Source organism: Balaenoptera borealis, assembly GCF_965194805.1.
Source record: "Balaenoptera borealis genome assembly, chromosome: 20".
In the NCBI taxonomy this organism is placed as follows: domain Eukaryota; kingdom Metazoa; phylum Chordata; class Mammalia; order Artiodactyla; family Balaenopteridae; genus Balaenoptera; species Balaenoptera borealis.
The window spans coordinates 6,043,437-6,069,462 of record NC_138879.1 but is presented as its reverse complement, the minus strand read 5'-3'; the positions used below and the strand labels follow the sequence as shown (position 1 = coordinate 6,069,462).

Here is a 26,026-nt window from a genome sequence, read left to right as displayed (position 1 = left end):
TTCGCTGAAGTCCAACCTCAGCCTGATTCCGTGACGTTCTCTGGAGCATGAATGGTACCACGAGCTGGCCCTTCTCGAGGCAAAGGGGTTGGGCTTGTGTACCCCAATATCAGTGTCATTGGTTGCAGGCTTCCTCTGAGGGGATGGCTACGTGACCTTCCAGCATCTCCAGGCAAAGCAGTTGCTGATGGCCGGGGTCTCCAGGTCATTCTCAAGGTCAACTTTCTGGACAAAGATACAGCTCTGAGCTGTAGCAGTCAATACCCAACTGGAGAACAGATGCACCTTCTTGGTGAAAGGATTCAGGGCAAGACACCAAAAGCATCTACTACCTGACCCCCCTCTTGCTTCTCCCATTAAGTTCACCCTATCTAGGTCCATTTCTCCAGATTCCTGTTGGGTCACAATTTGGGGGAAAACTTAAAAGAGGAGGGATAGTGGGACAAAGACTTCCATCACTGTTGCCATTAGTCGCAAGGCATTAACTAAGGTCCACCATCTCCCTCCTCTGGTAACCTCTCTAGATTACCCACCACTGCTGGTCTAGGGGGCTTGCCCAGGGGCTCTGAGCCCCTGGATCCCATGCTTATCAGGGTTAAGCCATGGTTACTGTACTTGCTCATTTTCAATTAAAAATGCGTGAGAGTACTGGAGATGTTCCAGTTGTCACCCAAGTGTCAATACATTGCTCCCTGCCCCCATGATGGAGCAGCCCTCCCCGTGATGGTCAGGAAGAAAACTTCTCCGTTTTCTTGCTGTCCTACTGGAATGAAGAGCAGCAACCACAGCTTTGAATTTAGGGAGACCTTCCTGCGTCTCCTGGCGGAATCATCCTCACTCTGGGAGCTGGACTCCTCCAGACGCACAGACTGAGGCATGTAAGGGATCAAAACGCAAATGACCCAAGTGAGTCCTGGAATTCACAGTGACCAGAGCAACCCCTACTTCATCCCGTGGTTTCTAAGCCCACGTATTCTGTCTACAGAGGACACAGCACCACATGGTGACCACTGGTTTGAGATGCTACAACCGGAAGTAGAGAGGCTGTCCTCTCCACTCAGCTGCACTTCCAAGAGGCCATCCCACTGTCAGCTTTGCAGCTTCTGAATGGTTCTGCGTGTGGTAGGAGGTCCAAGGTGCACCTATTTTTCCTTTAGTTTGGAGGGAATGTCCCAGCATGTCCCAGATCACTGGACCCCTAAAAACTTCCTTGATGTCACAGACTTCTGAATTCCTGTTGGGTTATTTCCGACCCTCTGGAGAACGTATATCCTACCAAGGTGTCTGGGGCACTTGAACTTCTCACTTATTAAGTCCCATTACCATGGTGCCCTCCATACAGTAACCAGTGTAACGCGTGTGCGACATCCAGACCTCCAGATCCTTTTGCACCAGAGCCCGAGAATTAACATGGCCCTGGCCCAAGACTGTGAATGCTGACTGTGGTCTGTCCCCTGGGAATGCAAACTGCTTCAGATCTTCCTTCTCAAGGGCTGTTGAAAAGAAATGCATTTGCCAGATCAGTAGCTGCATATCATAGATCAGAAGCTGTGTAATTTCGTCTATTAAAGATACTATATTAAAAAAAAAAAAGATACTACATGAAGCACAGCAGCTTCTACCTGCTTCAGCTGGTAGAAGTCCATGGTCATCTGCCATGATCCATCGGGTTTCAAGGGGGTCAGACAACATGAATAGGATGAGGACCACCACCCCTGCATCCGGGAAATCTCTGGGGCACTGATCTCCGCCCTTATTTCCAGTGTGCAATATTGTTTTTGATTTACTACCTTGATCCAGTGGGGGGGGGTCAGTCAGAACTTCCACTTGGCCTTTTCTACCATAATCACTCTTTCCTACTATAATAGCACTTATTCTGTAGGCCAAGGAATGAAGGTGAGGACTTTCCAGCTTCTAAGTATGTTCATTGTGATGACGCATTCTTTTTTTTTTTAATCAGTCATTAATTTTATACACATCACTGTATACATGTCAATCCCAATCGCCCATTTCAGCACACCACCATCCCCACCCCACCACAGTTTTCCCCCATTGGTGTCCATACGTTTGTTCTCTACATCTGTGTCTCAACTTCTGCCCTACAAACCAGTTCAACTGTACCATTTTTCTAGGTTCCACATACATGCGTTAATATACGATATTTGTTTTTCTCTTTCTGACTTACTTCACTCTGTATGACAGTCTCTAGATCCATCCACGTCTCAACAAATGACTCAATTTCGTTCCTTTTTATGGCTGAGTAATATTCCATTGTATATATGTACCACATCTTCTTTATCCATTCGTCTGTCGATGGGCATTTAGGTTGCTTCCATGACCTGGCTATTGTAAATAGTGCTGCAGTGAACATTGGGGTGCATGTGTCTTTTTGAATTACAGTTTTCTCTGGGTATATGCCCAGTAGTGGGATTGCTGGATCATATGGTAATTCTATTTTTAGTTTTTTAAGGAACCTCCATATTGTTCTCCATAGTGGCTGTGTCAATTTACATTCCCACCAACAGTGCAAGAGGGTTCCCTTTTCTCCACACCCTCTCCAGCATTTGTTGTTTGTAGATTTTCTGATGATGCCCATTCTAACTGGTGTGAGGTGATACCTCATTGTAGTTTTGATTTGCATTTCTCTAATATTTAGTGATGTTGAGCATCTTTTCATGTGCTTCTTGGCCATCTGTATGTCTTCTTTGGAGAAATGTCTATTTAGGGATGACGCATTCTTGAACCTGAAAAAATGACCTCCCTTTGGGTCCATGAACCTAGCAGAGTCACTGTGAAAGGACCCTGGGCCAGAACTCCATTTATTGCCTGACCCCCTAGATATGCCTCTAATAGGGGGCCATGGTAGCACTGGGTACTACTGCCAACTCAGACTTCGTTTCCAACCATTGAAAGACCTGGATATTCCCTTTTCCTGGGGTGCAGTTGCCCATGTTAACGGATTATCTTCTAACAAGGGGAACTGGGCCACTTCCGAAGGCGCCTGAGGGTTCAGGGGAATCCTCCAGGGCTCCTTGATCACCATCATATGGACGTCCCATTCCTCAGTCTCAGGTCCCACCCCGTCCCATCAGGGCCCTGACTTTGGCCTAGGAGACTCCCTGAGGCTGAGACTTCAAACTTCCCCGAAGTCCTGCATCTCTTAATAGTAGACACTGAACCTGGCTTTCAGCTTGATCAGTCTTTCCGCTACAGGAGATAAGGCCCTTCCTACCAGAGGTCCTATGACTGTCACGCTTTGCTCTGAATTAAACTACTCGGGCCCCTCATTTTCCTTCTTTGATGCACCAATGGCTCTCAGACACAGCCTCTCAATTCCACAGTCTTTATCATTACTATCTCTGTTTTGCAGCTCCAATGCTAGAAATATTGCAAAAGCCACTGCATCCCCTTCCAGCTATTCGCTGTCACAGAAATTGTGTTTACCACGTGCCAGGAATTACCAATTCTCCTTCTACCACTGATGTTGGGGTCCTCATTGCCAGCAGGTCACCCAACTCCAAAATTCCATCCTTAGAGTCTGCTTCTCCCGGCACCAACTGTCTTAGGTCAGGTCCCTAGAACAATGGTTCTCAACGTGTGGTCCCTGAACCAGCAACATCCTCATCAGCTGGGAGCTCGTTAGAAATGCAAATTCTTGGACCCTCCCCTAGATCAGCTGAAACAGAAACTCTGAGGGTGAGCGATCTGTGCTTTAACAAGGCCTGAAGGTGATTCTGATGCTGCTAAATGTTGAGAACCATTGCCCTGGAAGCAGAGTCTGGGATAAGATTTTGTGCAGGTGATTTCTCGAAGACGTGCTCTCAGGAGGAGGTATAAGGAAGTGAGGAAGCATAATAAGGGAGAGGAAGAAGCAAGGCTGAGGTGTGGGTTCAGCTGAAAAGTTCTGCCTCAGCCTGATCCCACGGGGAGCTCTGGAGCATAAATGGTACCACGGAGTTGTCTGCCCTCACAGCAATGAGGCCAGCTGTGTACAGCTGTATCCTTAGCCATTGGCTAAGGAACCCCCCACCAAGTGCGGTGGAGGACATTTTCCAGGCATCTTCAAGTAAGTCTGCTCCAGATGGCTGTGGGCAATTCTCTGAAGGAGGAAAAGCTGTGAGCTCTTAGCCAGCAACGCTTTCAGTCCCCGACGCGTGAGTACAAGGCATGGTGGAAAGCATCTCGTTGTGGCACCAACAGCATCTCCTACAAAGGACCTGGAGCTGGTTAATTTTCTTCGTAGCATAAAAACACAGTGAGGCAGTGTGCAGTGGTAGAAAATGCACTGGGCAAAAAAGTGAAACCAGTGGGATTTAAGCCCTAGCACCAAACTGCAGTCCGGTGCCCTTACATTTAGCCTCATTTGTAATAGGGGCTAATACCACTCTCCCGCGGTTGGGAATGTCAAATTAGGTAACATATGTGCAAATGCATTGTAAACTCTAAGGCATAAAGGAATATTATATATTTAATGTTTTCTGTTGAGTAGAAAAGAATTACATCATTTAGCTTTGATGATAAGGATTTATTATAAAGGCACAACTGCTGGACCGCAAGGTTGAGTGTTTTCATCCTAACTAGATATTGCCAAATTGCTCTCTAAAATGATTATATCAATTTCCACTCCTACCAGCAGCAGCATATGAGAATTCCCATTTCCTTACAACCTGGCCAGCCCTCTCTCATTTATTTTGGCCAGTCTAATGGCGATGAGGGGGCCTGTGCCTAGGGAGACCCAAGTTCAAGTACATTCTTTCCAGAATTCTTGTCAGAGATAAAATTGGAGATAAGCCAGATGCACCCCATTAAGGAAATGAATAAATAAATTGTGATGTAGTCATACAGTGGATTGCTGTCTAACAGTTACAATAGATGAACTAATATATAATATATATGCATACACATATATATGACAATGTTGAGTGAAAAACATAAGCTGTACAATATTATGTAGCAAATTATGCCATTTACATACATTTTAAAAAACACATAAAACAATACCATGGATTGTTTATGGATGCACACATTTGTAATAAAAATATTAAAAATATGCACTGAATACACGTCAAAATCATGATAGTCGTTACTTAGGGGAAGGAAGGGAGGTGGCCAGGTGGGAGAGGGTGGGGGGATTACAGGAGACTTTAATCTTATCTCTCAATCTGTATTCCTTAATAAAATAGAGAACGGTCATTAAAAAAATGAAAAAATGCTTAGCATTTTGTTAATCTGGCCTAGCAGATACATCGGTTCTTGCATCCTTGCTACTGTGTTTTTCATTTTAATTATTGTTTTAATGGCTGAGGGGAGGTTTCTTCAGAAGGGGACCGAGGGTGTGGTGACCCCCTCACTTCATTTTGCAATGTTGTGCTGGATGCTGGTGGACACACAAGTGAAAAAAGAAAGTCATGAACTTGGCCCTCGTGGAGTGCACGGCCTGGTGGGGAAAGCACACTAAAACTGTGCTAAGTGCAAAGATGGGAAATTATAGGGTGCAGAGATAAAGTAAATTAGGGAGGTTAACTTTAAATTGGGGCATTTGAAAGGGCATTTCTGAAAGACTGGTCTTAAGTCGAGGCCTGGGGGGTTAGCAGGAAGTAGCCAGTGGGGATTGGGGTAGGGGTGGACTGGATTGGGGGTCTTGGGAATGATACGGGAGAAGCTTCCAGGCGGGTCAGAGATGACTTCCTTGAGGGGAAGGAAAAGGAGGAGCTCACTGGGGAGGGGTGCAGGGCAGAGCCTCACAGAAGGATGTTAACGGCAAGAGATGAGGCCAGAAGCATTGGCAGGGCAAGTGCAGGCTGGAGGATATTTGTTTGTTTGTTTGTTTGTTTGTTTGTTTGTTTTTGGCTGCATTGGGTCTTCGTTGCTACCCGCGGGCTTTCTCCAGCTGTGGCAAGCAGGGGCTACTCTTCGTTGCGGAGCACGGGCCTCTCACCACAGTGGCTTCTCTCGTTACGGAGCACAGGCTCTAGGCGCGTGGGTTCAGTAGTTGTGGCGCACGGTCCCAGTTGCTCTGCGGCATGTGGGATCTTCCCGGACCAGGGCTCGAACCCATGTCCCCTGCATTGGCAGGCGGATTCCTAACCACTGCGCCACCAGGGAAGTCCCTGGAGGATATTTTTGGTTTTTGTTTTAATTTTATGAGTAATGGAGTATCTTCACAAGTTGGATTTTTTTTTTCATCTTATGAGTAACGAAGTATCCTTGCAATTTGTTTTTTTAATTTTTTCATTATAAAAATGTTCAAACAGGGACTTCCCTGGTGGTGCAGTGGTTGAGAATCCGCCTGCCAATGCAGGGGACATAGGTTCGCGCCCTGGTCCGGGAAGATCCCACATGCCGCGGAGCAACTAAGCCCGTGAGCCACAACTACTGAGACCGCGTGCTGCAATTACGGAAGTCCGTGCGCCTAGAGCCCGTGCTCCGCAACAAGAGAAGCCACCACAATGAGAAGCCCGCACACCACAACGAAGAGTAGCCCCTGCTTGCCACAGCTAGAGAAAGCCCATGCACAGCAATGAAGACCTAATGCAGCCAAAAATAAAATTAATTAATTAATTAATTTTAAAAAATAATGTTCAAACACACAAAAGTAGAAGAGCATAACGAAACCCTGGGTACTCAGCTTCAACACAACCAATCTCACCTCCCTGATCCACAGAGTAGTATTTTGGAGAGAATCCAATGCATCACATCATTTCACATAGAAATATTACAGTATGTACCTCTAAAAGAGAAGGACTTTCTTTTGGGAAAAATAACCAAAATACAATATCATACCTAAAAACTGAATAATAATTTCTGAATAATATCAAAGCTTTGAAGGGTTTTAAGCAGGAGAATCACATTATGTGATTGACTTCTAATAACCATCATGGGTGCCCTGTGCAGGTCAGACTTGGGGCTGGAGAAATGGAGGCAGAGCATTAGGAGGCCATGGTAGTGGTCCAGACAGCACTTAGTGGAGGACGGACTGGGGCAGTGGAAGAGGACATGGAGGGAAGTGCACACGTGGGTCCACTTGGGGGGTGGATGCACAGACTTGGCGACGGATGGAATACGGAGGGTGAGACGGGGAGATGCCCAAGATGCGCCTTAGGCTCCGTCCCAAGACTCAGGGAGAGTGGAGGTGCCGCTTACTGAGATGAGCACGCTGGGTGAGCAGTGGTGGGGCGTGGACAGAAGAAGGGCGATGAAGAGTTCGGCTTTACAGATCCTCTCTGCTCCTATGAGTTTGCTCAGGGGGTGATGAAAGAGGTGCCTGCCATAGTCCCTGACCTCCACTGCCCTTCCTCCTCCCCCTCCCCTCCCCCTCCCCTCCCCCACACTTGCAACACGCCCTAGGAGCAGGAGGCTTTGTGTAAATGCTGTGTGGGCTGAGGCTTTACACCAAGGGAGCACAGGAGCCCTCTGGCTTTCCAGAAGGGCCACTAACTGTCTGTGGGGAGCTGGGGGCTTCATCCTCATCTGAGGAGCGAGTTCTGCCCTCTCAGCTTCAGGGCACCTCCACACCCCAGCCGTGAGCGGTCACCTCTGACACAGTTTCGTGTTCTGAGTGAGAAAGGAGAATGAAGAGCTTTCCAGACATTAAAACAATCGCATTCACAAGATGGCCCCAAACGGGCATAAATACTCAAGAGAATGTAGGAGAGGCATGACCCATGCCAGGGCCACTGCAGGCCACGCTGTGTCTTTGGGTGAATTAGGAAACGTCTCCTCTGGTCAGATGGCGGCCCCAGGCATGCGATTCTGAAGGTGGACATTATCTGCATGAAAATGAAGGAAAGGCGTTTCTTTGGGGCGCGGTGCACCCCCTTGTCAAGCTGTCCTTGGGCAGTGGAAAAAACCAAAGCAACCATTCACAGGGGTGCTCGACTTTGTCCTTGCCCCTAACAGCTTTTAATCAGGTTGGTGCGACGAGGAGCGACTGCAGTAACTATATGATGTTACGTTTCTTCTTGGCTTTATGTGTGGGTGCACCAACAGGAGAGACTCAGGCAGAAACGGGGTGGATTCAGCAGATCAACATGGAAGAGAACAGTCAGAAAAAGCCTCTGAGAAGTGGCCATATTGGAACTGAGCACTGAGGGAAGGCAGAGGGAGTTCACCCAGGTGACGTTTTTCCTACTCCTTCCATGGGATAAGACAACACCAAGGTGTCATGAAAGTCAAGGGAAAGGCACGATCCAGAAAGGCCACAGTAATCAGCCACAGCCAAAAAGAACTTTTAGAAAAGTTTTTAAAAGCAGTGAGTCAAAAACCAGATTTCAAGGGGTTAAGGAAGGGAGATACAGAAAGAAACGAGAGCCTGTTTTGTATGAATTCAGGAAACTTGACAGGAAAAGGCAATTGAGAAATGGGAAGGTAACTGGAAGAGGGAAAAGGGTCAAGTGAAACTTTTTCACGTTGGGAATACTTGCTTCTACTTAAAGGTGTTATGAAAAGATTCAGTAAAAAGAAAAAGACTGAACATATCAGAGAGGAACAAGTACATAAAGGAGGAGGATCCCTTGGGAGTTAGAAAGTTTCTCACCTCAAAGAAGAGGGACACTGAATTTCTAAGCCTGGAAAGATGAGAGGATGGCTCCAGGGACAGAGGTAGTGGTATGCAATGGTTCTTCAGGTGTGTAGCCTTAATGGTTCCAATCAAATATGAAGTGAGAATGATTTAAAGCAGCACATCTCAAGACATGATGTACGTACACATCATCTAGGGATCTTGTGAAAATACAGATTCTGATTCAGTAGGTCTGGGGTGAGGCCTGAGCCATCTGCATTTCCAACAAGTTCCCAGGTGGTACCTGTGCTGCTGGCCTTCATGTACAAGATCCAACTACTAAGAGTCTTAGGATGCAGGAACAGAGAACAACATGGAAAAGAGGAAATTATCAAAAGCCTAATAGAAGGAATCTTCCTTGAGGAGAAGGAAGGTCTCCAGAATGAAAGGGCTCCCTAAGCAGGATGAATGAAACAAGACAACCCAGAAGGAAACAAGACATCCTGGTTAATTTCAGAACAAGGACCATAAGAACGTCTCTCCAGAGATAACCAACAGGTTGGCTGCAAAGCTAGGAGAATAAAACTAGTATCATATGTTTCATCAGAAATGCAGGGGCTCCAACGTATACAATGTTCTGAGGGAGGATTATTCTTACATTCTGGAATGTAATATACCCAGCCCAACTATCATTCCAAGAAGATACTCAGATCAAAAGCACGACTTGCTCAACAAGAACCTATGGATTTGCTTTCTCAGGGCTGTTTCTCATTTCATGTTTCCATGAGTCTACTGGAAAAATGGCAATCTGAAATTCAGTAAAAACAAGGCAGTAAAAGTAATGAAGTCCAGATATACTGATCAGATTTTCTGAATTTATCTAGAGGCAGTCAAGAATTGAATGAGATACAGGAAAAAAAAAAATGAGGTACAGTCATTTAGGAATGAGGGAGTAGGTCGTGTCATCCAGGAGAGGCAAGGAGAGGTCGATGGCAGAGACCTGAAACAAAGAGGTCGATCCATTCCTCTGTCGATGGATATTTAGGTTGTTTCCATGTCTTGGCTATTGTAAATAGTGCTGCAATGAACATTGGGGTGCGTGTATTTTTTCAACTTAGAGTTTTCCCCAGATACATGCCCAGGAGTGGGATTGCTGGATCATATGTTAACTCTATTTTTAGTTTTTTAAGGAGCCTCCATACTGTTCTTCATAGTGGGTGTATCAATTTACATTCCCACCAACAGTGCAAGAGGGTTCCCTTTTCTCCACACCCTCTCCAGCATTTATTATTTGTAGACTTTTTGATGATGGTCATTCTGACCAGAGTGAAGTGATCCCTCATTGTAGTTTTGATTTGCTTTTCTCTAATAATTAGCGATGTTGAGCATCTTTTCATGTGCCTGTTGGCACATGTTCTCTGGCCCACTCTTTATATTGTAGAAATTCCTGCTGGATGCGATTGTTTAGCCAGATAAAAGTCAGGTGCGGGAAAGCTCACATCACTGAACTGCTGCCCTCAGATGACTTCAGGCAAGTATGGAAGGGCAGGCTGATACTCGGGCCTGCAAGAAAATGGTAAGGGCAGAACGGATAATCTCAGAATCCAAAAGTCTAGGACATGTATGGGACTACCCGCCGTCATTTTCTTTTTGAGCAAGAGTTGGCACATTTTTTCTGTAAAGGGCCAGATAGCTAATATTGAACATTTGCAGGCCATAAAGTCCCTGTGGCAACTACTCAACTCTGCTACTGTGTTAACTGCAAGTAACCACAGACAATACGTAAGTGAATGGGCGTGGCTGCGCGAATAAAACCTCATTTACAAAAATTGCCGACAGATGGGATTTGGCCCCCAGGCTGTAGTTTACCAGCCTGCCCTAGAGTAAAGCCTAGTTCTATAACCTGGAGAAGTAACTGCAGGATTGTTCCAAAACTCTAAGAGAACACTGAGGAATGATTTTCATTAAGAATAGTTAATATCATGGGACTTCCCTGGTGGTGCAGTGGTTAAGACTCTACTCTCCCAATGCAGGGGACCCGGGTTCGATCCCTGATCCAGGAACTATATCCCACATGCATGCCACAACTAAGAGTTTGCATGCCACAACTAAGGAGCTGGCAAGTCTCAATTAAGGAGCCCTCGAGCTGCAACTAAGTAGCCTGCCAGCCGCAACTAAGACCTGGTGCAACCAAATAAATAATAAAATATTTATTTAAAAAAAGAATAGTTAATATCACTGATTGCTTGTTAGATGCCAGAGCTTCTATGTATTATCTCATTTAATCTGTACAACATTATAAGGCGGATACTTTTATCAGTCTCATTTTACCTATGAGGAAATGAAGGCTTAGAAAGGTAGCATCTTCCACTAGTGCTGGTAGAGCTGGAATTTGAACTCAGATCTCTGAGACCCCATTCCAGCTCTGGCCACTCTTGCCTTTTGCATTCCAAAAAAATGCCTCCCTCTTATCCCAAGCATGGGTGGACTTTGATCTTAGAACACAAACTGAATCATATTTTATATGCAGCAACTTTTAAGAATTCTGTAATGTAAACGTTTACAAAGGGAAGAGTCCTCTTTAGAAACCAAGTTAGGAGGCCTAACTCCGCCATAGCACAACTTGGAATATTAACTGCATTGTAATGAGAAGTATCCTCGCCTAAAATCCACACTACCTTTCAACTTACTTAGTTCTGCAAAACATTACTTAGAAATTAAACGAATGTATGGGATTGTATAAGTTACAGATGTTAGTTGGAGATTGGATTAATTTTCAGGCAGTAGTAATGTTTGCTGTAAATACAAATATCGGAAAACACACACTTGAGGTGTAAATAGCTTAATTTGCAAGGTCAGTAGAAGGAAAGACACTGTAATGAAACTGAAAGGCTGTTCACACTTCATATACATTTTCCGGTTGTTTTGATTTCATTGAGCATATATTATCGCTCGGTCTGATTGTGATTATTATACATGCCCAGAGTAAAACTGGTAAAAATCCCTGCCTTTAAGATGCTTATATTCCAGTGGGGGAGCATGGGCAATAAATACACTAACAAGTAAAATCTAAGGTATATCAGGTGGCGGTAAAAGTGCTAAAGGGAAAGGAAGTCGGAGGAGACATAGGGAGTGTGTGTGTGTGTGTGTGTGTGTGTGTGTGTGTGTGTGTGTTCGTGCGTGCACGTATGTGTGTATGCAGGGCATTATGTGCTCGTGGAGTGGCCCAGGCAGCACTGTGCTGACCGGTCAGTGCCTCTGCCTTACCACTGGTGACTGTCTTGAACATCACCCTTCAGGTGGGATTGCTTTTTCAAAGTGATTGGCAGGGAGGCCTCACTGGCCAGGTACCATTTAAACAGAGACACAGTGAAGCTGGAGGGGTGAGTCAGGCGGACATTTGGAGGAAGGGCATTTCAGGCCCAGGGATCAGCGAGCCCCAGCCCTAAGGCAGGCCCGTGTGTGGCGTGGCTTCGAAACAGCCAGGAGCTGAGTGTTCCTGAAGCAGACGGCGCCCAATCAAAGGCACTCACCCTTTAAGTTGTGAGAGCTCACCTTTGATGGCTCTGAAAGGCAGTCACAGTTTCCTCTTGTACTAGGCAGATGAAATAAACCCTGCTCAAGTTCAAGTTCATTGCCCTGGGATTTTGAATGGCCTTCAATGATTCTAAATCTTTGTCTAATTTAAAGATCAATGTCCCGGCCACCCAGAGGCAGTCTTCTCTGTGGTGCTCTAGACCGTATTGTAGACACTTTAAGGACATTCTTGAGTAAAATGTGTGCTGGTTTTACTTCTGAAACGACCACAAAGTACACACTTTGCCCCAACCAACTTCCTCCTTCCTGGACTTTCCAGCAGCGTGTGTTTATAGCGCCCTCTCCTGTCTGGCAGCAGCACTACGCTTCTCCACAAGACTTGGCTGCACACCCACCCACCAGCCACCAGCCGCCAGCCACCACCCACCACATGCTGAGCCGGGGGCTCAGAGTGGCTGCAAATGGCCTAGACATAATAGATGCCTATGTTTCCTCATGCGTTCACTTCCTTTCCCAGCCTAGCCTACATTTAGCAGTTCTATTGTCTAAAAATGCTGTCTCCTGTGGTCTGTTAACCTCTATTCTCTCTGGCTTGCATCTGGCTCCTGACCAGCAAGCTGTATGCATTTCATTTCTGCACCAGTATTGGTGGGCTTCTGCTCCATCTCTCTGTGTCTCTTTTCCTCTTCTTGGTGGGCATGGAAGACAGAACCCCAGTCTGTTTAGGTAAATTCCTAGCCAATCAGATCCTGGGGCTTGGAGTCCAAGAGCTACACCCATGGTGGTTTGGACCTTAGCACAGAAAAGCCAGAGAAGCAGGCTGTTCCAAGCCCAGCCATGAACATGCATTGTCCTCTTAGGTTCTTTCTCCTAAGGGAGTGAAAGTAAGGTACAGTGGGTAATTGAGGATGGGGGTAGATCTTGCATTAGGGGATTGCTTTGGGGTAAACTGTATCCTCCCCAAGTTCACATGTTGAAGCCCTAACCTTCCCCAAATGTGACAATATTTGGAGATGGGGTCTTTGGAAGGTGATGGTGTCTTTGGGAGGTAATTGGGTTTAGATGGGCTCATAAGGATGGGACACCAAAGGTGGGATTAGTGTCCTTATGAAAAGAAGTGAGACCAGAGCTCTCTCTCTCCCTCCAGCTTCTCCCTCCTACCCCCTCTCTCTCTCTCCCATGTGAGGACACAGCAAGAAAGTGGCCATCTACAAGCCTTCACCAAGAATCAAATATACCAGCACCTTGATCTTGGACTTCCCAGCCCCCAATCTGTGGTATTTGGTTACGGCAGCCCGAGCTGACTGAGACAGGGCCCCAGAGCCTCCCTCTTTTCCGATGGAGATTAATAAACCACTTCCATCAACTCTACTCCATCCTTTTCTCCAACCTCAAAACAGAACAAAACGAAAAAAGAATGCTATTAATTATTTACTAGAAGCCGTGTTTCAAGGCAATTAGTTGTCTGAGTTCCCTTCAGGTGGAGCAGAGATGGCTCTGCTGGGCGTTCCTACTCAGGGGGGCCCTTTCCCAGCCCCACCCACGGCAACCCTGAGAGCAGCCTGGAATGAGACGCTGGGGAGGAAGAGACGGATGTGGGAAGTATTTTTGCCCTGAAACCCATAGTTAAAAGACCACTTCAACCCTGACTCTCCTTCTGGTCTCGCTTTCATCTTCCTTCTAGATTGAGTCGTGCCCAATCCTTTTCCCCTGCTCTCAAGGCTCACTCTTTCTGCCTTGTCATCCTCAGCAAATTAAGCACCGGAGTGGGCTTCCTGGCTGCGGGCGGCACCTGGAGCACCTTGGGAAGCAGGGAACCGGGGATGAGGGGGTGGGGACAAGGGAGCGGGCACACGTGTCTGTCTCTCCGCTATCACTGCCGCCTGCCTGGTCCCCGCTGGTGGAGAACGTGCCCAGCCCTGCAAACGAACAGTCTGTTCTCGTTGCTGTTACATTTGAGATGGAAAATAGAAAAAACTATACAATAATCAGATTGAAAAGCGGACCCCGCCTGGCCTCCCCTTTGCTTTCTGTGTGTAAAATGGGGCGGAAGATGGGTCGGAGGCCAAGGGATGATGGGGAGGGAGGCGCTTGGCCTTCTGTGATATTGAGCAGCTCCATCTGACCGTCCTGGGGTTTATCTCCTTGCTCTTGGCTGGCACAGGGTGTAATCCACCTCCCACTCCAAAGTCTCCCTGGCAAAGTTCTGCAGTAATGCTCTCTCACTGGCTCTATGTGTGGGATGGGAGGCTAAGAAAGTGGTCCTGTTTGGGGCTTAGCAAAGGTTTTTCTACAGGAAGGGTGATGCTTTAAACGCACTTCATCCACTTGGAAAGGGAGAAGGGGCAGGGGAAGCAGAGGGACCCAGGCCTTTCCTTCTCTTTTGAAATGAACTGTGCTCATCTGCATACCCCCCGCCTCAAATTTACAGACTGGAATGGATGGAGAGAGCATCTCCAAGATGACGAGCCTTCTACGCGCCAGCTCTGGGGATGGAGGGAGATGGGATGGGATGGAGGGAGATGGGATGGAAAGGAGGGAGAAGCCCCAGATCCTGTCCCGAGTTTTCCGGGAGAGCTGTACCCACAGACTCAAATTTAAAGGGGTTGGATTGCACAAGGGCGGCAGAAGAGGGCCTGGGAAAGCCACGCGGCCCCTCCCGATGTGGCACCCACTGTAACTGCACCGTTTGCAACCTCTAATTACACCGCTGCTGGCAAGAATGAGGTCATGGTGTCTGCAAGTGACTTTCTCAGTAACGAGCCCCTCTCAAAGTGGCAGTCTCCCTGTTCAGCCTCCTCCTGGGCTGGCGAAACTCTAAGAAGCAAAATCAGATAGCTCCCTTCTGTGTGTGTGTGTGTGTGTGTGTGTGTGTGTGTGTGTGTGTGTGTGTATGCATGCAGGCCGAGGCCAGAAACAGCCTAAGATGGATAGAGACGAAGACTTGCTGGAAGGGTACCATCCTCGTAGCTCTCTAACAAGCAGGCATGTCTGGAGATGTCCTACACAAAGGGACAACCTCCTCCCTCACCGCAGCCACTGGTTGGTGCCCTGCCCTGGCCTTTGGGGATTAAACTCCCAGGAGAAGGTGTATGGGGTTACACATGGTTGTGCAAACATGTCTCTTTCTACAAAGAGAACAAATGCTGTTCGGAGCCTCCAGTTCAGATTTCTGCTACTGAAGTCTGGGACTGGACATGAAGAGGGTAGACGTTCGGGTGGATGTGAGCTCCCGCCCTCAGAGAACAGAGATACAGCCTTTCTGCTGGTCCTTTGCTGGCTGAGGAGAGGTCGCTGGCAAAGCTGGCTCTCAGGCCCCCTCTGTGAGCCAAGAGTGTAATAGCACCAGTGTAATAGCTGCATGCCCAGCTGTTCTCCGAGGTCTGGGAAGGGCCTGCGCTCTGGGAGGGGGCAGTTAGAGCAGGCGGGGAGTGTGCAAGGCCCCAGCTGGGCATCCCTAAGCAACTGGCAATGGCATGGCCAGTAAGACGAAGGAGGGCTGGCCACACTTGGGCCACCTGCCCCCAAAGCCCTCCCCTTTACCAGTCAGCCAGCCAGAACGGCTTTGGTCTGGGATGGCGCACAGGTTGCCAGGGGAAAAAGTTGCAAAATGATGTTTGCATTAGGTGATGGAAGCATGTAGGGAAAGTGGACTGGCTTCTCAGCTGTTTTCAGAAAATGCCCATGGTTCTTTTTCCAAGGCAGGTGAGATGGGAATATAAAAGTAATGAAACGTCTGCAGGGCTGTGTCTGCTCCAGAGCAAGCAGAAGGGGTGCCCTCTGGGCTGGAGTGGGCCGCCAGGGAGAGAGAGGAGAAAAGCGCTGTGCCCACAGGTGGAATCTAGTGGCTCTTTGCTCCCAGCAGAAACACCAAAGGGACAGGGAGACTCCACGTGGCTCCGCAGGCTCAGTGCCGGGGAGCATGAAATGGAAATGTTTTCGTTTCTTTTAGAATCAGAAGAAATCAATGAACTTTTAGGTTGAAGAAAATTGTTTTAATATGTAATATTAATATATTTATGCCAATGCAGTCATAAATATTATTTTAAATATATATAGATAATTTCTTTCTTTCTTTTTCTTTTTTTTTTTAATGGAGGAAGGGATCCTTGGAAGCAAAGCTGTCTAGTACCCAGGAATGTTTAACTGGGTCCTGCAAACCCGAGCTGGCCTTCCCCCCTCAGCAGGGCTGCTAACTCCTGTGGTCTACAAGCAAGGAAGCCTCCGAGCTTCCCTTTTATAGCTTCCTCGCTAATTTCCCATTCTTCTACCCTTTGCAAGCAGAGCTCAAAAGGAAAAAAAAAAGAAGAAACAAAGAATGCATATGCCTTGGCACCAACTTCACTTTCTCAGCCGTCTGTAAGTCCCAGGCCTCTCCTTTGTCTTGCTCTCCGCCCTGAGCGGTTCTTTTGAAAGCCTGACCTGGGAAGGGGAAACTGGAATCAACCAGTTGCCCGAACCCCTCTTTCCAGTACCCCCCCACCCCTATTACTCAACGTCCGCGAAGGGTGTCGGGGTTCCCGGCTCGGTGAGCGAGGTCCAATGAGGCCTTTGAGAGCGGGGTGCGGGGCCGAGGCTGGAAGGTAAGGCTGGCCGAGAGAGCCGAGGGGCTCTGGGCGCATCCCGCCCCGGCCAGGTTCGAGGTTAGCACTGCTGCTCTCCTGCGGCTCCCGGAGGGGCTGGGCGCCCGCGGCCGCGCAAACGGCTCGTGTTTCCACGGGGCTCGCTCCCGGGCCTGGCTCGGGGCCGCCGCCGCCGCCGCCGCCGCCGCCCCCCTCCCCGGGCGCAGGCTGCTCTTCAGTCGCGGCCACGGGGTAGCGCTCGGCCCCCCTCGCCGCGTCTCCGCCTCCGCCTCCGCCGCGCTCGTCCCCGGCTCACGCGGCCCGCGCAGCTCCCGCTCGGCGCAGGCAGGAGTGGCTCTCCGGACGCCGAGCCCGGGAAGCCGAGGGCGGCGGGTTCGGAGAGCGAGCGGCCGAGGCGGCCGGCGGCGCGACCGAGGCGCTGGGGCGGGCGCGGCGGCCGCTGCTTCTCCTGCCCGGGAGGTCGGCGCGCGCCGGGCGTCCGAGGAGGCGCCGCGCCCCCGGAACCGGGGCCGCCCGCCAGGCTCTCCGCGCGCCTCGCCGAGAGCTCCGGCCCGGGAGCGGCGGAGGGCAGAGCCGCCCGGCTCCAGCCTCGGGCCAGCAGGAGGCTCCGCGCCCGGGCGCCGGCGACAAGCCCGGGTCGCCGAGCCCAGCAGACGTCCCCGCCGCCCCACAGCCGGAGCGGACATGGGCTCGCGGGGCGGCGCGCCGGGCCGCGGGACCCGCAAAGTTTGCTAGCCCGCTGGGCGCGGAGCCGAGGGCGCGCACGGGCCCGGCGTCCCCAGGAGGGACCGAGAGTCCCCGGATTAGCCGCCGGGGCGGTGCAGCCGAGAGAGGTGGTTCGGCCCCGCCAGATGCCGCCTGCAAAGTTAGAGAGAAGAAAACTTCAGCTCCAGGGAGATTCGGACCGCTATGCTCACCGCGCCTCCTGAACCCGGCGCCCCTGAAAGAAGCCCCGCACCCGCCTCTGCCGCCGCGCTCGCCTCCCGCGCGGCCCCGGGGGCCCGGCGCCCGGATCGGCGGTGACTGCGTCCGCGCGGAGCACCCAACCAGGGGGCGGGCAGGGGGCGGGCAGGGGGCGGGCAACGTGGCCACGGGAGGAAGTTTCCTGAAGTTGTCGCTTTATTCCGGAGACCGGCCCGCGACCCGGTCAGATCAGCGAGGCCGCCCTGCCCGGGAGAAGAAGTCGGAGTTGGGCTGCTAAGCGGGGAGGCGCCCCGAGACCGAGAGCGGCTTCATTCTCCTCCTCTTTGCTCGCGCCTCGCCTTCCCGGAGCGCCGCGGGGATTGGACTTGTACTAAAGAAGAGGAGGAAGGATTGGTGTCGCCAGCGCCTCCCCTCCCCGGCGGATACCGCTCCGGGCCGGAGTCGCGTAGACAGTCTCCCGGGACGTAGCCACGGGGTACCGGACCTCACCAGGATTATAAAACTGTACGGCAGACCAACCCCCCGAAGAAAAGGCTGGTTGCCATGTGGGGACTACTGATCTGGACTCTGCTGGCCCTGCACCAGATCCGCGCGGCCGGAGCCCAAGGTACAGTGCCGCCCCCAGTGGGGCTGGGGAAGGGGCGCGGGAGGGGCGCGGGGAGGGGCGCGGGGAGGGGCGCGGGAGCTCGCTGGCCTCACGGTCGCCTCTGGGACCCCAGGCTTGGCCTGGGCAGAGCCCTCTCCCGGGAGTTTCAGGCCCCTTTCCCCGAGTTTGGGGGTTCTCTTTGGGGGGCTGGAGCGGTCTTGCTGAGACTTGTGGCTTTCGAATAAGGGAAGGTGGGGGTCCGTGCAGGGAGGCGTCGCTCGTGGAGGCTAAGAGGAGTCGGGGGGGGGTCGCTACCCCCCCACCCGGGCTGTGAGTGCCCTCGGGCTGGTGTGGGAGGGGCGCGCCATTCCGTGCCGGGCTCAGCGCCCGGCTGCACCCAGCTCCTTAGGCCGGGCTCCTGGGTCCCCGCTCGGTGTCCGCGGGGAAGGGCAAGGCCCTGCCGAGCACGCGCTGGCCGCCCCGGGGCGAGGCAGTGGGGCGGGAGGGCGGCGGGAAGGAGCCGGAGTAGAGCGCTGGGTTCCTGGATGGTCGCCCCGGGAGGGCAGTCTCGGGGCCTGGCCAAGTCTCGGAGCCCGCGCCTGGCTGCCTGGCCGGCCGCCAGGGCTGGGGTGCTTCGCGGTGCTCGCCGGAGGCGAGGTCTGAGGGTCTGAGGCCCTCTCCTCTCGCGCCCGCCCCCAGACACACTCAGCGTCCCGCCTTTGCCTCCAGCTCCACTGGCCGCTCAAGTGTCTGCAGCCGCCGCTCTGACCTGTAGCTGCCTGGAGCAGCCTCAGGGTGGAGAAGGGCTGGTGGGTTTGGGGTGGGAGTGTTGGGAAGGAGGAGGAGGCGTGATCGATCCGCCCTGCCCCCCTCCAGAGGGCGGATGCCCAGACAGACCGCCAGTCCTCGGGCAGGTCCCAGCGGGGGAGGGCGGCTGCACCCGTGCCTCCTTGCCTTTGGTGTTCGCAGATCCAGACAGCAGTGCCAGCGGTGTCCGAGCGGCGCCTGCTGGGGGCGGCGGGAGACGAAGCCTGGACTGAGCTCCAGGACTCCCAGGGCTTGGCCTTCCTTCTTCCAGGCTCGGGAGGGGGCCTGGACCCACCCAGGGGGCGCCGGTCTGCGGAGGCTGCAACCTCGAAAGGGCCCCACCCCATTTCTGGAGTCCCGGAGTCGCAGGGAAGAAGGGACTCCAGTGAGCCCAGCGTCAGGCAGCCCAGAGAGGCAAGATCAAACAGATAAAAATAATCAACTCTCACTCATAGGGTGGAGGGGAGGATTTTACAACGTAATTTGCGTTAAAGCACTTAGAAATTTTGTAACGGGGCCCTGTAAATGTAAGGTAATAAAAGTTATTATTTTTATGATCATCATAAAATCTTCTAGCAGGCAGGGACTTCAGAGGTCGTCTTATTCTAGTAGCCGTTTAACAGATGGGAAAACTGAGGTCTAGGGGCATTAGGTGACTTGGCGAAGGCTGCTGGGTGATCTAGGGGCAGGAGTCTGGACTGGGACCAGGTGAGTTCTAAGCCCCTCTCTCCCTGGAACCAGGACCATCTGCAGCTGGGGTGGGCTTGCTGGGACGGGGCCCTTCTTCTAAGGGTCCAGGGGGAATGGGAGGCTGGCAGAATAGAACAGGTTAGTCCTGGGGCACCTCACAGATTTGTTCTGAGGTGTCCATGGGGTTACTAGCTGAAAGCCAGGGGGCTGGGAGGACTCTGAGGGGTGTCCGTCTCTATCTGGATGCTTCTGACTTAATCACTGCACAGACTCCAGTAACCCCACGATTTCCCTGGGCAGGCGGCTCGTTAGTTCTTGTTCCATCCAAAACCAGGCTTGTAAGGAGTCCCCAGGGCACCTGAAGGTCCTTCCTTCTGGGTGGGCAAGTCGTTTCCATGTCCCACCTCCACACCTGTCCCATCCACCTAAGTCCAAGATTCCACGCGTCCGTCCTGCTGAAGTTCAGGCCAGGCCACCTCATGTCCTTGTGCTTCCAGCGGGAGGGGCTCGCCCTGTCAGAAGTGGCGAAGGTCTCTTTGATTGATTCCCTCTCTCTCCCGCTTCTCTTGTTTGCTGCCGGCTTGAGCGTGGCTGCCCAGGTTCCCTGCTGCTCCGTGTGTGTTCTCTGGCTCCGAGAGAGTGTTTTCCAGCATCCATCGGGTACTCTCCCTCCATTTGTCTCCAGGGCGGCAAACCATGCAGAGGATTATGGGAACTTGGTCTCGGCCCAGGTCTGGGGGCACTGCTGCGTTGTGTATCGGGGGAACAGGGTCAAGCACGGGGTTCCAGGGGGTTGTTTCTCATCTGCTTTGGGGTTAGAGAGTGGAGTCTCTCCTTTGCTTTTTTCTCCTTTTGCTTAGCTTTTGAGTTTGAGGCCATGCCATTAACCCTTTGGGCTGGTTAGAGCCACTGGCGCTGTTTGTCACTTCTGAGCCCACGAGCCCCGTTCTCTAATCATGATACAGAGCGAGGGACCAAGCCATCTTCCTGTCTTGGGACAAACCTCACATTGGCTGCCGGATTTATCTAGACTTAACCTAGTTTTTTTCAGGTGCACAACCTGGGCAACACTACCTGTTTATACTGAAAGCTACCATTTGATCGTTGCCCCTGAAACGTGATGTCACATGATTCCCACTCTTTCCCCAAACTCAGCGCAGGGGTGTTGTAAAAAGAGCAGAGTACGTATGAGGACACCAGGTATTCCGGGGGTGCCTAGCAAGTGCCTGGCACATAGAAGGTGCTCAGTAAAGGGTAATTGTGATTATTGTTGTTATTATGACTGTTTGTACACTATTAGCCAGGAGACCGTGAGTTCCTGGCCACCCACTGAAAAGGCCTTGAATGCCTTTTCCTCACCCAAGACCCTTCTCTGACTTCCTTCTGTGGCCGGATCACCATGACCCAAAGTGGCCCTGCAGTGGTCCCGATCCAGACTCCCAGGCACTCGGATTGGAGGGTGTCTGCATTTTAACAAGCACCTCGCAAGATGTTTCACGTGCCTCGAAGCTTGATCACTGCTGGTGGACATCTTTCAGAGGCCGGGAGGCTGAAAGGAGGGCAGCAGAGCCCAGCCAGCTGGTCCAGAAGCTTCTTTCAAGTGAACGGTGCCTGGGGGAGGAACAGAGGGGAGTCTGAGCTGAGGGAACCAGGCGGTGGGAAAACCCTGAAGGGGGATTGGGAAGCCCAGCCCCGGAGGATCCCGAAGGCCCCAAAGGGAGAAAGTTTACTGCTGGGAGGTAATCATAATAAAAGCCAAACAGCACTCAAGGGAGTGGGATGAAAGTTTAATTACATGCTGTGGCTAAGCTATAATTATTAATTACTGACAGCAAAAAATAACTTATTGATCAGGGCTTCATACTCATTACCACAAGGCCGACTGGCGTGCTTGCCTGCGGCTCAGCTGGTGTGTGTCAAGAGACCCTGCCCCACGCGAGGATGGCCCTGGGGGTGTCCCTGTTCCCTACCTCCCCTTCTCCCAGGGCCAGAGAGGTGGCTCTCGGCCCCGCACACCCCTCGCCCTCGCCCTGTGCACCCCTGGGCTTCACCTGGGCAGTCTGGAACATTCTTGCTGTGGATTGATGAGTGACACCGTTTGGTGCTTGTTTTGGCCGCAGAAGATCACCCCTGCCTGGGGTGGACAGACTCAGGACCCCCCGCCCAGAGACCAAATCATGCTGGCAGCCCGATACCTGCCTCAGAAACTCTCCCTTTCGTGCATTTGTTCGGCAAATATTTATCGACCGCCTCTCCTTTATGTCCTCTGCTGGAAGGCCAAAGTAGGGGCCAGGAACCTTGTTCCATCGGGGAAGGGAGGCTGGGAAAGAGGCCAAGTCCTTTACAGCAGTTTTCTGTTTAAACAGTGCCTGAACGGCCGACTTTAAAATAGTGTGTTAAACTGCGTATTGGTATGCACTGCATCTTGTACCACAGGACACAATTGGGCTGTAAGCTAAACGGTAATAGAGAATGAGCTTGTTCTCTGTCCTGAGGACTAACATGATCAGTACATTTGACTTGAAAGAAACATGAAAAATCATCTAGTGCTGTCCCCTGCCTACAAGCCTGGGACAAGTGGCCATGTGGTCTCTGCTTGCATACCCCTGGCGATGGGGGACTCACTACCTTACAAAACAGGCTGGTTGTTAGACAGTCGTGCTTTATGTTGCTGAAGCTCCCTGTGTCTGGTTATCCTAGGATTTGGCTGTGGGTGAAGGAGTCCTCTGATTGGCTGGAACCTCGCCCTCCCTGCCCTCTGCCTCCTGGCCCCTCAGGGAGTCAGGAAACTGAGTTGGAATTGATGCCGGGTGTTAGGGTGCTGCCTGCGGGATTTCCACCCTGGCCCCGCCTGGAGCACATTGCCGCAGACAGCCCTGGAGCTGCCTGAAGCGGTGGGAATTAGTCATCATAAATTTGGGGCCTTGGGATGCCAATAGCAACAAATGGGCCAGCAGCAGCCCCAACTGCCTGTAATGGAAAGGAAAACAAGCCGGGTTGCTGAGACATCCCCGCTACTAACCCCACCACTCGTCCTCCCACCCACTCCTGTCCTCCGGGGACAGAAGGCGGGGCCAGTGAGCAATGCCGAGCCAGGGACCCACCGGGACTGCTCAGGGTCCTGGAGGGAGGGGAGGGAGGGGCTGCACAGCTTGTCTCATCAGACTCCCTGAGCCAGGTGTCTGGTCCAGAAAGCCCCTCTCTGAGCCCGGGAGCCCCACTGAGGCCCCTCTCCTGCCGATACTGGAGGTGCCAACATGGCAGTGGAGATGGCTTCCAGCCTGGTCCTGGGCTTCCACTATCGCTGAGCCACCCGGAGCTGAGGCCCAGTTTCCTCATCTGTAAAATGAGGAAACGGAGTTAAAAATAAGTCTTATTATCTATCTCGTAGGCTTTTTTTTTTTTGTAATGTTAAATGAGATTTTCTCCATCACTTTAAAGATGCCCTTAGTAAGTGTTAAGTGCTTATAATGTGTGGGCCACCAGGTATAAGGATGTCATAACCCACACCCCTCGCTCCCACACACACATCCTCCTCTCCAGCCTCACCTTCGCTCACTGCTGTCCACCGCACTGACCGCCTTTGTGTTCCTAGACCTCACCACTGTGCTCTGGCCTCTGAACTGGCGCTGGAGGGTCCTGTGGTCCCTGCAGCCGTGCCCACTCCTCCCAGATGTCTGCACAGCTCAGTCCTTATTTAATCGGGCCTTTCCTCTGATGTCCCTGATCCGTCCCTAAACACCCTGTAACGTGGCATCTCCACGCACCCACCCCTGAGCCTGCTTTCCTCTCTCCACAGCCCTCAGCTCCATCTGACATATATTGGCTTGTTTATTGCTGGTCTCTCTCACGTGGGCGGGGCTTTATATTATCCCCTGCTGTATCCCCAGCTGCTAGGAGAGTGCCTGGCAGATAGAAGGAGCTCAACAAATATGAATCAGTGAACAAAGAATCCATCAATGAATGTGTGAATGAATGAACACTTAACTACGGCATGAAGCCCTCTGTCATCTGGTCTCTCCCTGCTTCTCCAGCTCCTCTCCAGCCGCTCACCCACTCTCACGGGCCCCTCTGCACATCACCAGGCCCCGTGCCGTGGAGCCCCCACTGCGATGAACAGCCAAGCCCCCCAGGGATGGGAGCCCTGCCCTCCAGCCTGGGCTTCCGTGGAATAGTGTTTATTTTTTTTAACTTTTTATTTTACATTGGAGTATAGTTGATTAACAATGTTGTGTTAGTTTCAGGTGTACAGCGAAGTGATTCAGTTCTACATATACGTGTATTGATGCTTTTTCAAATCCTTTTCCCATTTAGGTTGTTACACATTGATAATATTGAGTAGAGTTCCCTGTGCTATATAGTAGGTCCTTGTTGGTTTTCCATTTTAAATATAGCAGTGTGTACTTGTCAATCCAGAATGGTGTTTCTGCTGAGCCAGGAGCCCTTGCTCAGACTTCCTCGCCCCTGTTCCCAGCTTTTCCCACCTCTGGCCCTGCAGGTGAAGCTGCATCTACCAGTAGGGCCTCTGGGTTGGGTGTCCTTGCTGAATCTCTATCAGCTGGGCTCCGTCTTTCGATGGGGAGGAAATTGGGAGGACTGGTAGGGGGCTTAGGTAATGCCCATCCAGGCATGGAGGCACCTTTTGAAATACCTGAGAGGGGAAGACATGCATTTACAATTAAATACTCTAGCCTGGCTCACTTCCCCTGGCAGCCCATTGGCCAGAGCTGATCACGTGGTCCCACCCAGTGGTCCTTCCCAGGCAAGGGAGCTGGGAAGTGCGGTCTTCTGTGAGCTGGAAAAAGAGCATCTCGACGCGCACTGGTGATGTCGAGCATTCCTAATAACTGCAGAGATGATACTGTGGTCTCCAGAAGAGCATTTCATACAGAGAATCACTTCCCCCAAGACAGGGCCATCCCTAAAGCATACCCCTGTCTGTGCTCTTACTTTGCTGCCTTTTGAGGTTTGTTTTTCCTTAAGCTGTTGAGAAGTGGCATGTAGAGGGGCCAGTGCCTTGGAACTGGGCCAACCTGGGTTCAAGCTCTGTCAGTTTGGGTTCATCTCTGCCACTTTGCATTCCATCACTTATATGCTCAAGCCCCGTTGGCTTGTTTGTAATACAAGGAGAAGTAAATGAGATGACACAAGCAGAGCACTCGGCATGGAGCCTGACATATCAGAAGCACTTAATAAGCTAATGTAACTATATTTGTGCTTCTGTATTTGCCCTGCCAAAGGGTCTTAAGATTGGATCTCAGGTTGCATTTTGTTTCCAGATTTTTCCCCTGGTATCTTTTCTCCATATTTCCCCCGTATCTTCCTCTTGCTTCAGTTTCTTTTGCGTCTTCCCCAGTGTAGAATGATTTGGCCTCCTCTCCCCATCCTAGGGATCTAAAGAGGGGAAGCCAGCTCCCAATTGCCGCCCAGTTCTTTGTGTCAAGTGCATTACAGTCGTTACCTGCCTCTGACCTCCTTCACCTCCAACGTGTGGGTAACCTGAGGCTCAGAGCCATTGCCTGCCCAAGGCCCCACAGCTAGGAAGTCAGGATTTGTACAATAGCCAGGTCATGGAAGCAACATAAATGTCCATCCACAGACAAATGGGTAAAGAAGGTGTGGTACATATATACAGTGGAATATTACTCAGCCATAAAAAGGAATGAAACTGGGTCATTTGTAGAGACGTGGATGGACCTAGAGATGTCATACAGAGTGAAGTAAGTCAGAAAGAGAAAAACAAATATCGTATATTAACACATACATGCGAAATCTAGAAAAATGGTACAGATGAACTGGTTTACAGGGCAGAAATAGAGATACAGATGTAGAGAACAAACGTATGGACACCAAGCAGGAAAGGGAGGGGGGTGGGATGAATTGGGAGATTGGGATTGACATATATACACTAATATGTATAAAATAGATAACTAATGAGAACCCGCTATATAGCACAGGGAACACTACTTCACTTTGCTGTACAGTAGAAACTAACACAATATTGTAAAACAACTGTACCCCAATAATAAAAAAAAAGAAGTCAGTATTTGAACCCAGGGCTCTATGGGGCATCTTTCCACTGCCCCGGGCTACCCTGCACCTGCACGACGTCCTTCACTGATATCTTGCCCATGAGAGATGCCCAGCCTGTCGTGCTTTGTGGCCCAGGGGCGGGGGTGGAGTTTGGAAGTCGCCCTGGGAATTCCTCCTTCTCCTCCTTCTCCTCCTGGTTCTTGCCTCTGCCCCAGTTGTGTCCTCAGTGGGCCTTAAGCTGGCAGAACATGAGCGGTCAGGAGGGGAACCCCTTCCTCCCTTGCCTCCTCTCTTGCTTTCCCCTGTCCCCTCCCTGGAGATGTCTGGGGAGTCTCCCTAGGGTCACCTGGGGTGTTCATGACTGGC

General features: G+C 51.2%; 1 protein-coding gene across 2 annotated transcripts in view; it reads left to right on the top strand.

The window, feature by feature from the left end:
• The first annotated feature begins 18,017 nt into the window (after positions 1-18,017).
• Positions 18,018-26,026, top strand: part of SDK2 (sidekick cell adhesion molecule 2) — a 266,979-nt gene continuing 258,970 nt past the window's right edge. For both annotated transcript variants that reach the window (XM_082371682.1, XM_082371681.1), the window contains exon 1: positions 18,018-18,151. In XM_082371682.1, the coding sequence (XP_082227808.1) occupies positions 18,088-18,151 (64 nt within the window). In that variant the 5' untranslated portion in view covers positions 18,018-18,087. The remainder of the gene's footprint in view (positions 18,152-26,026) is intronic.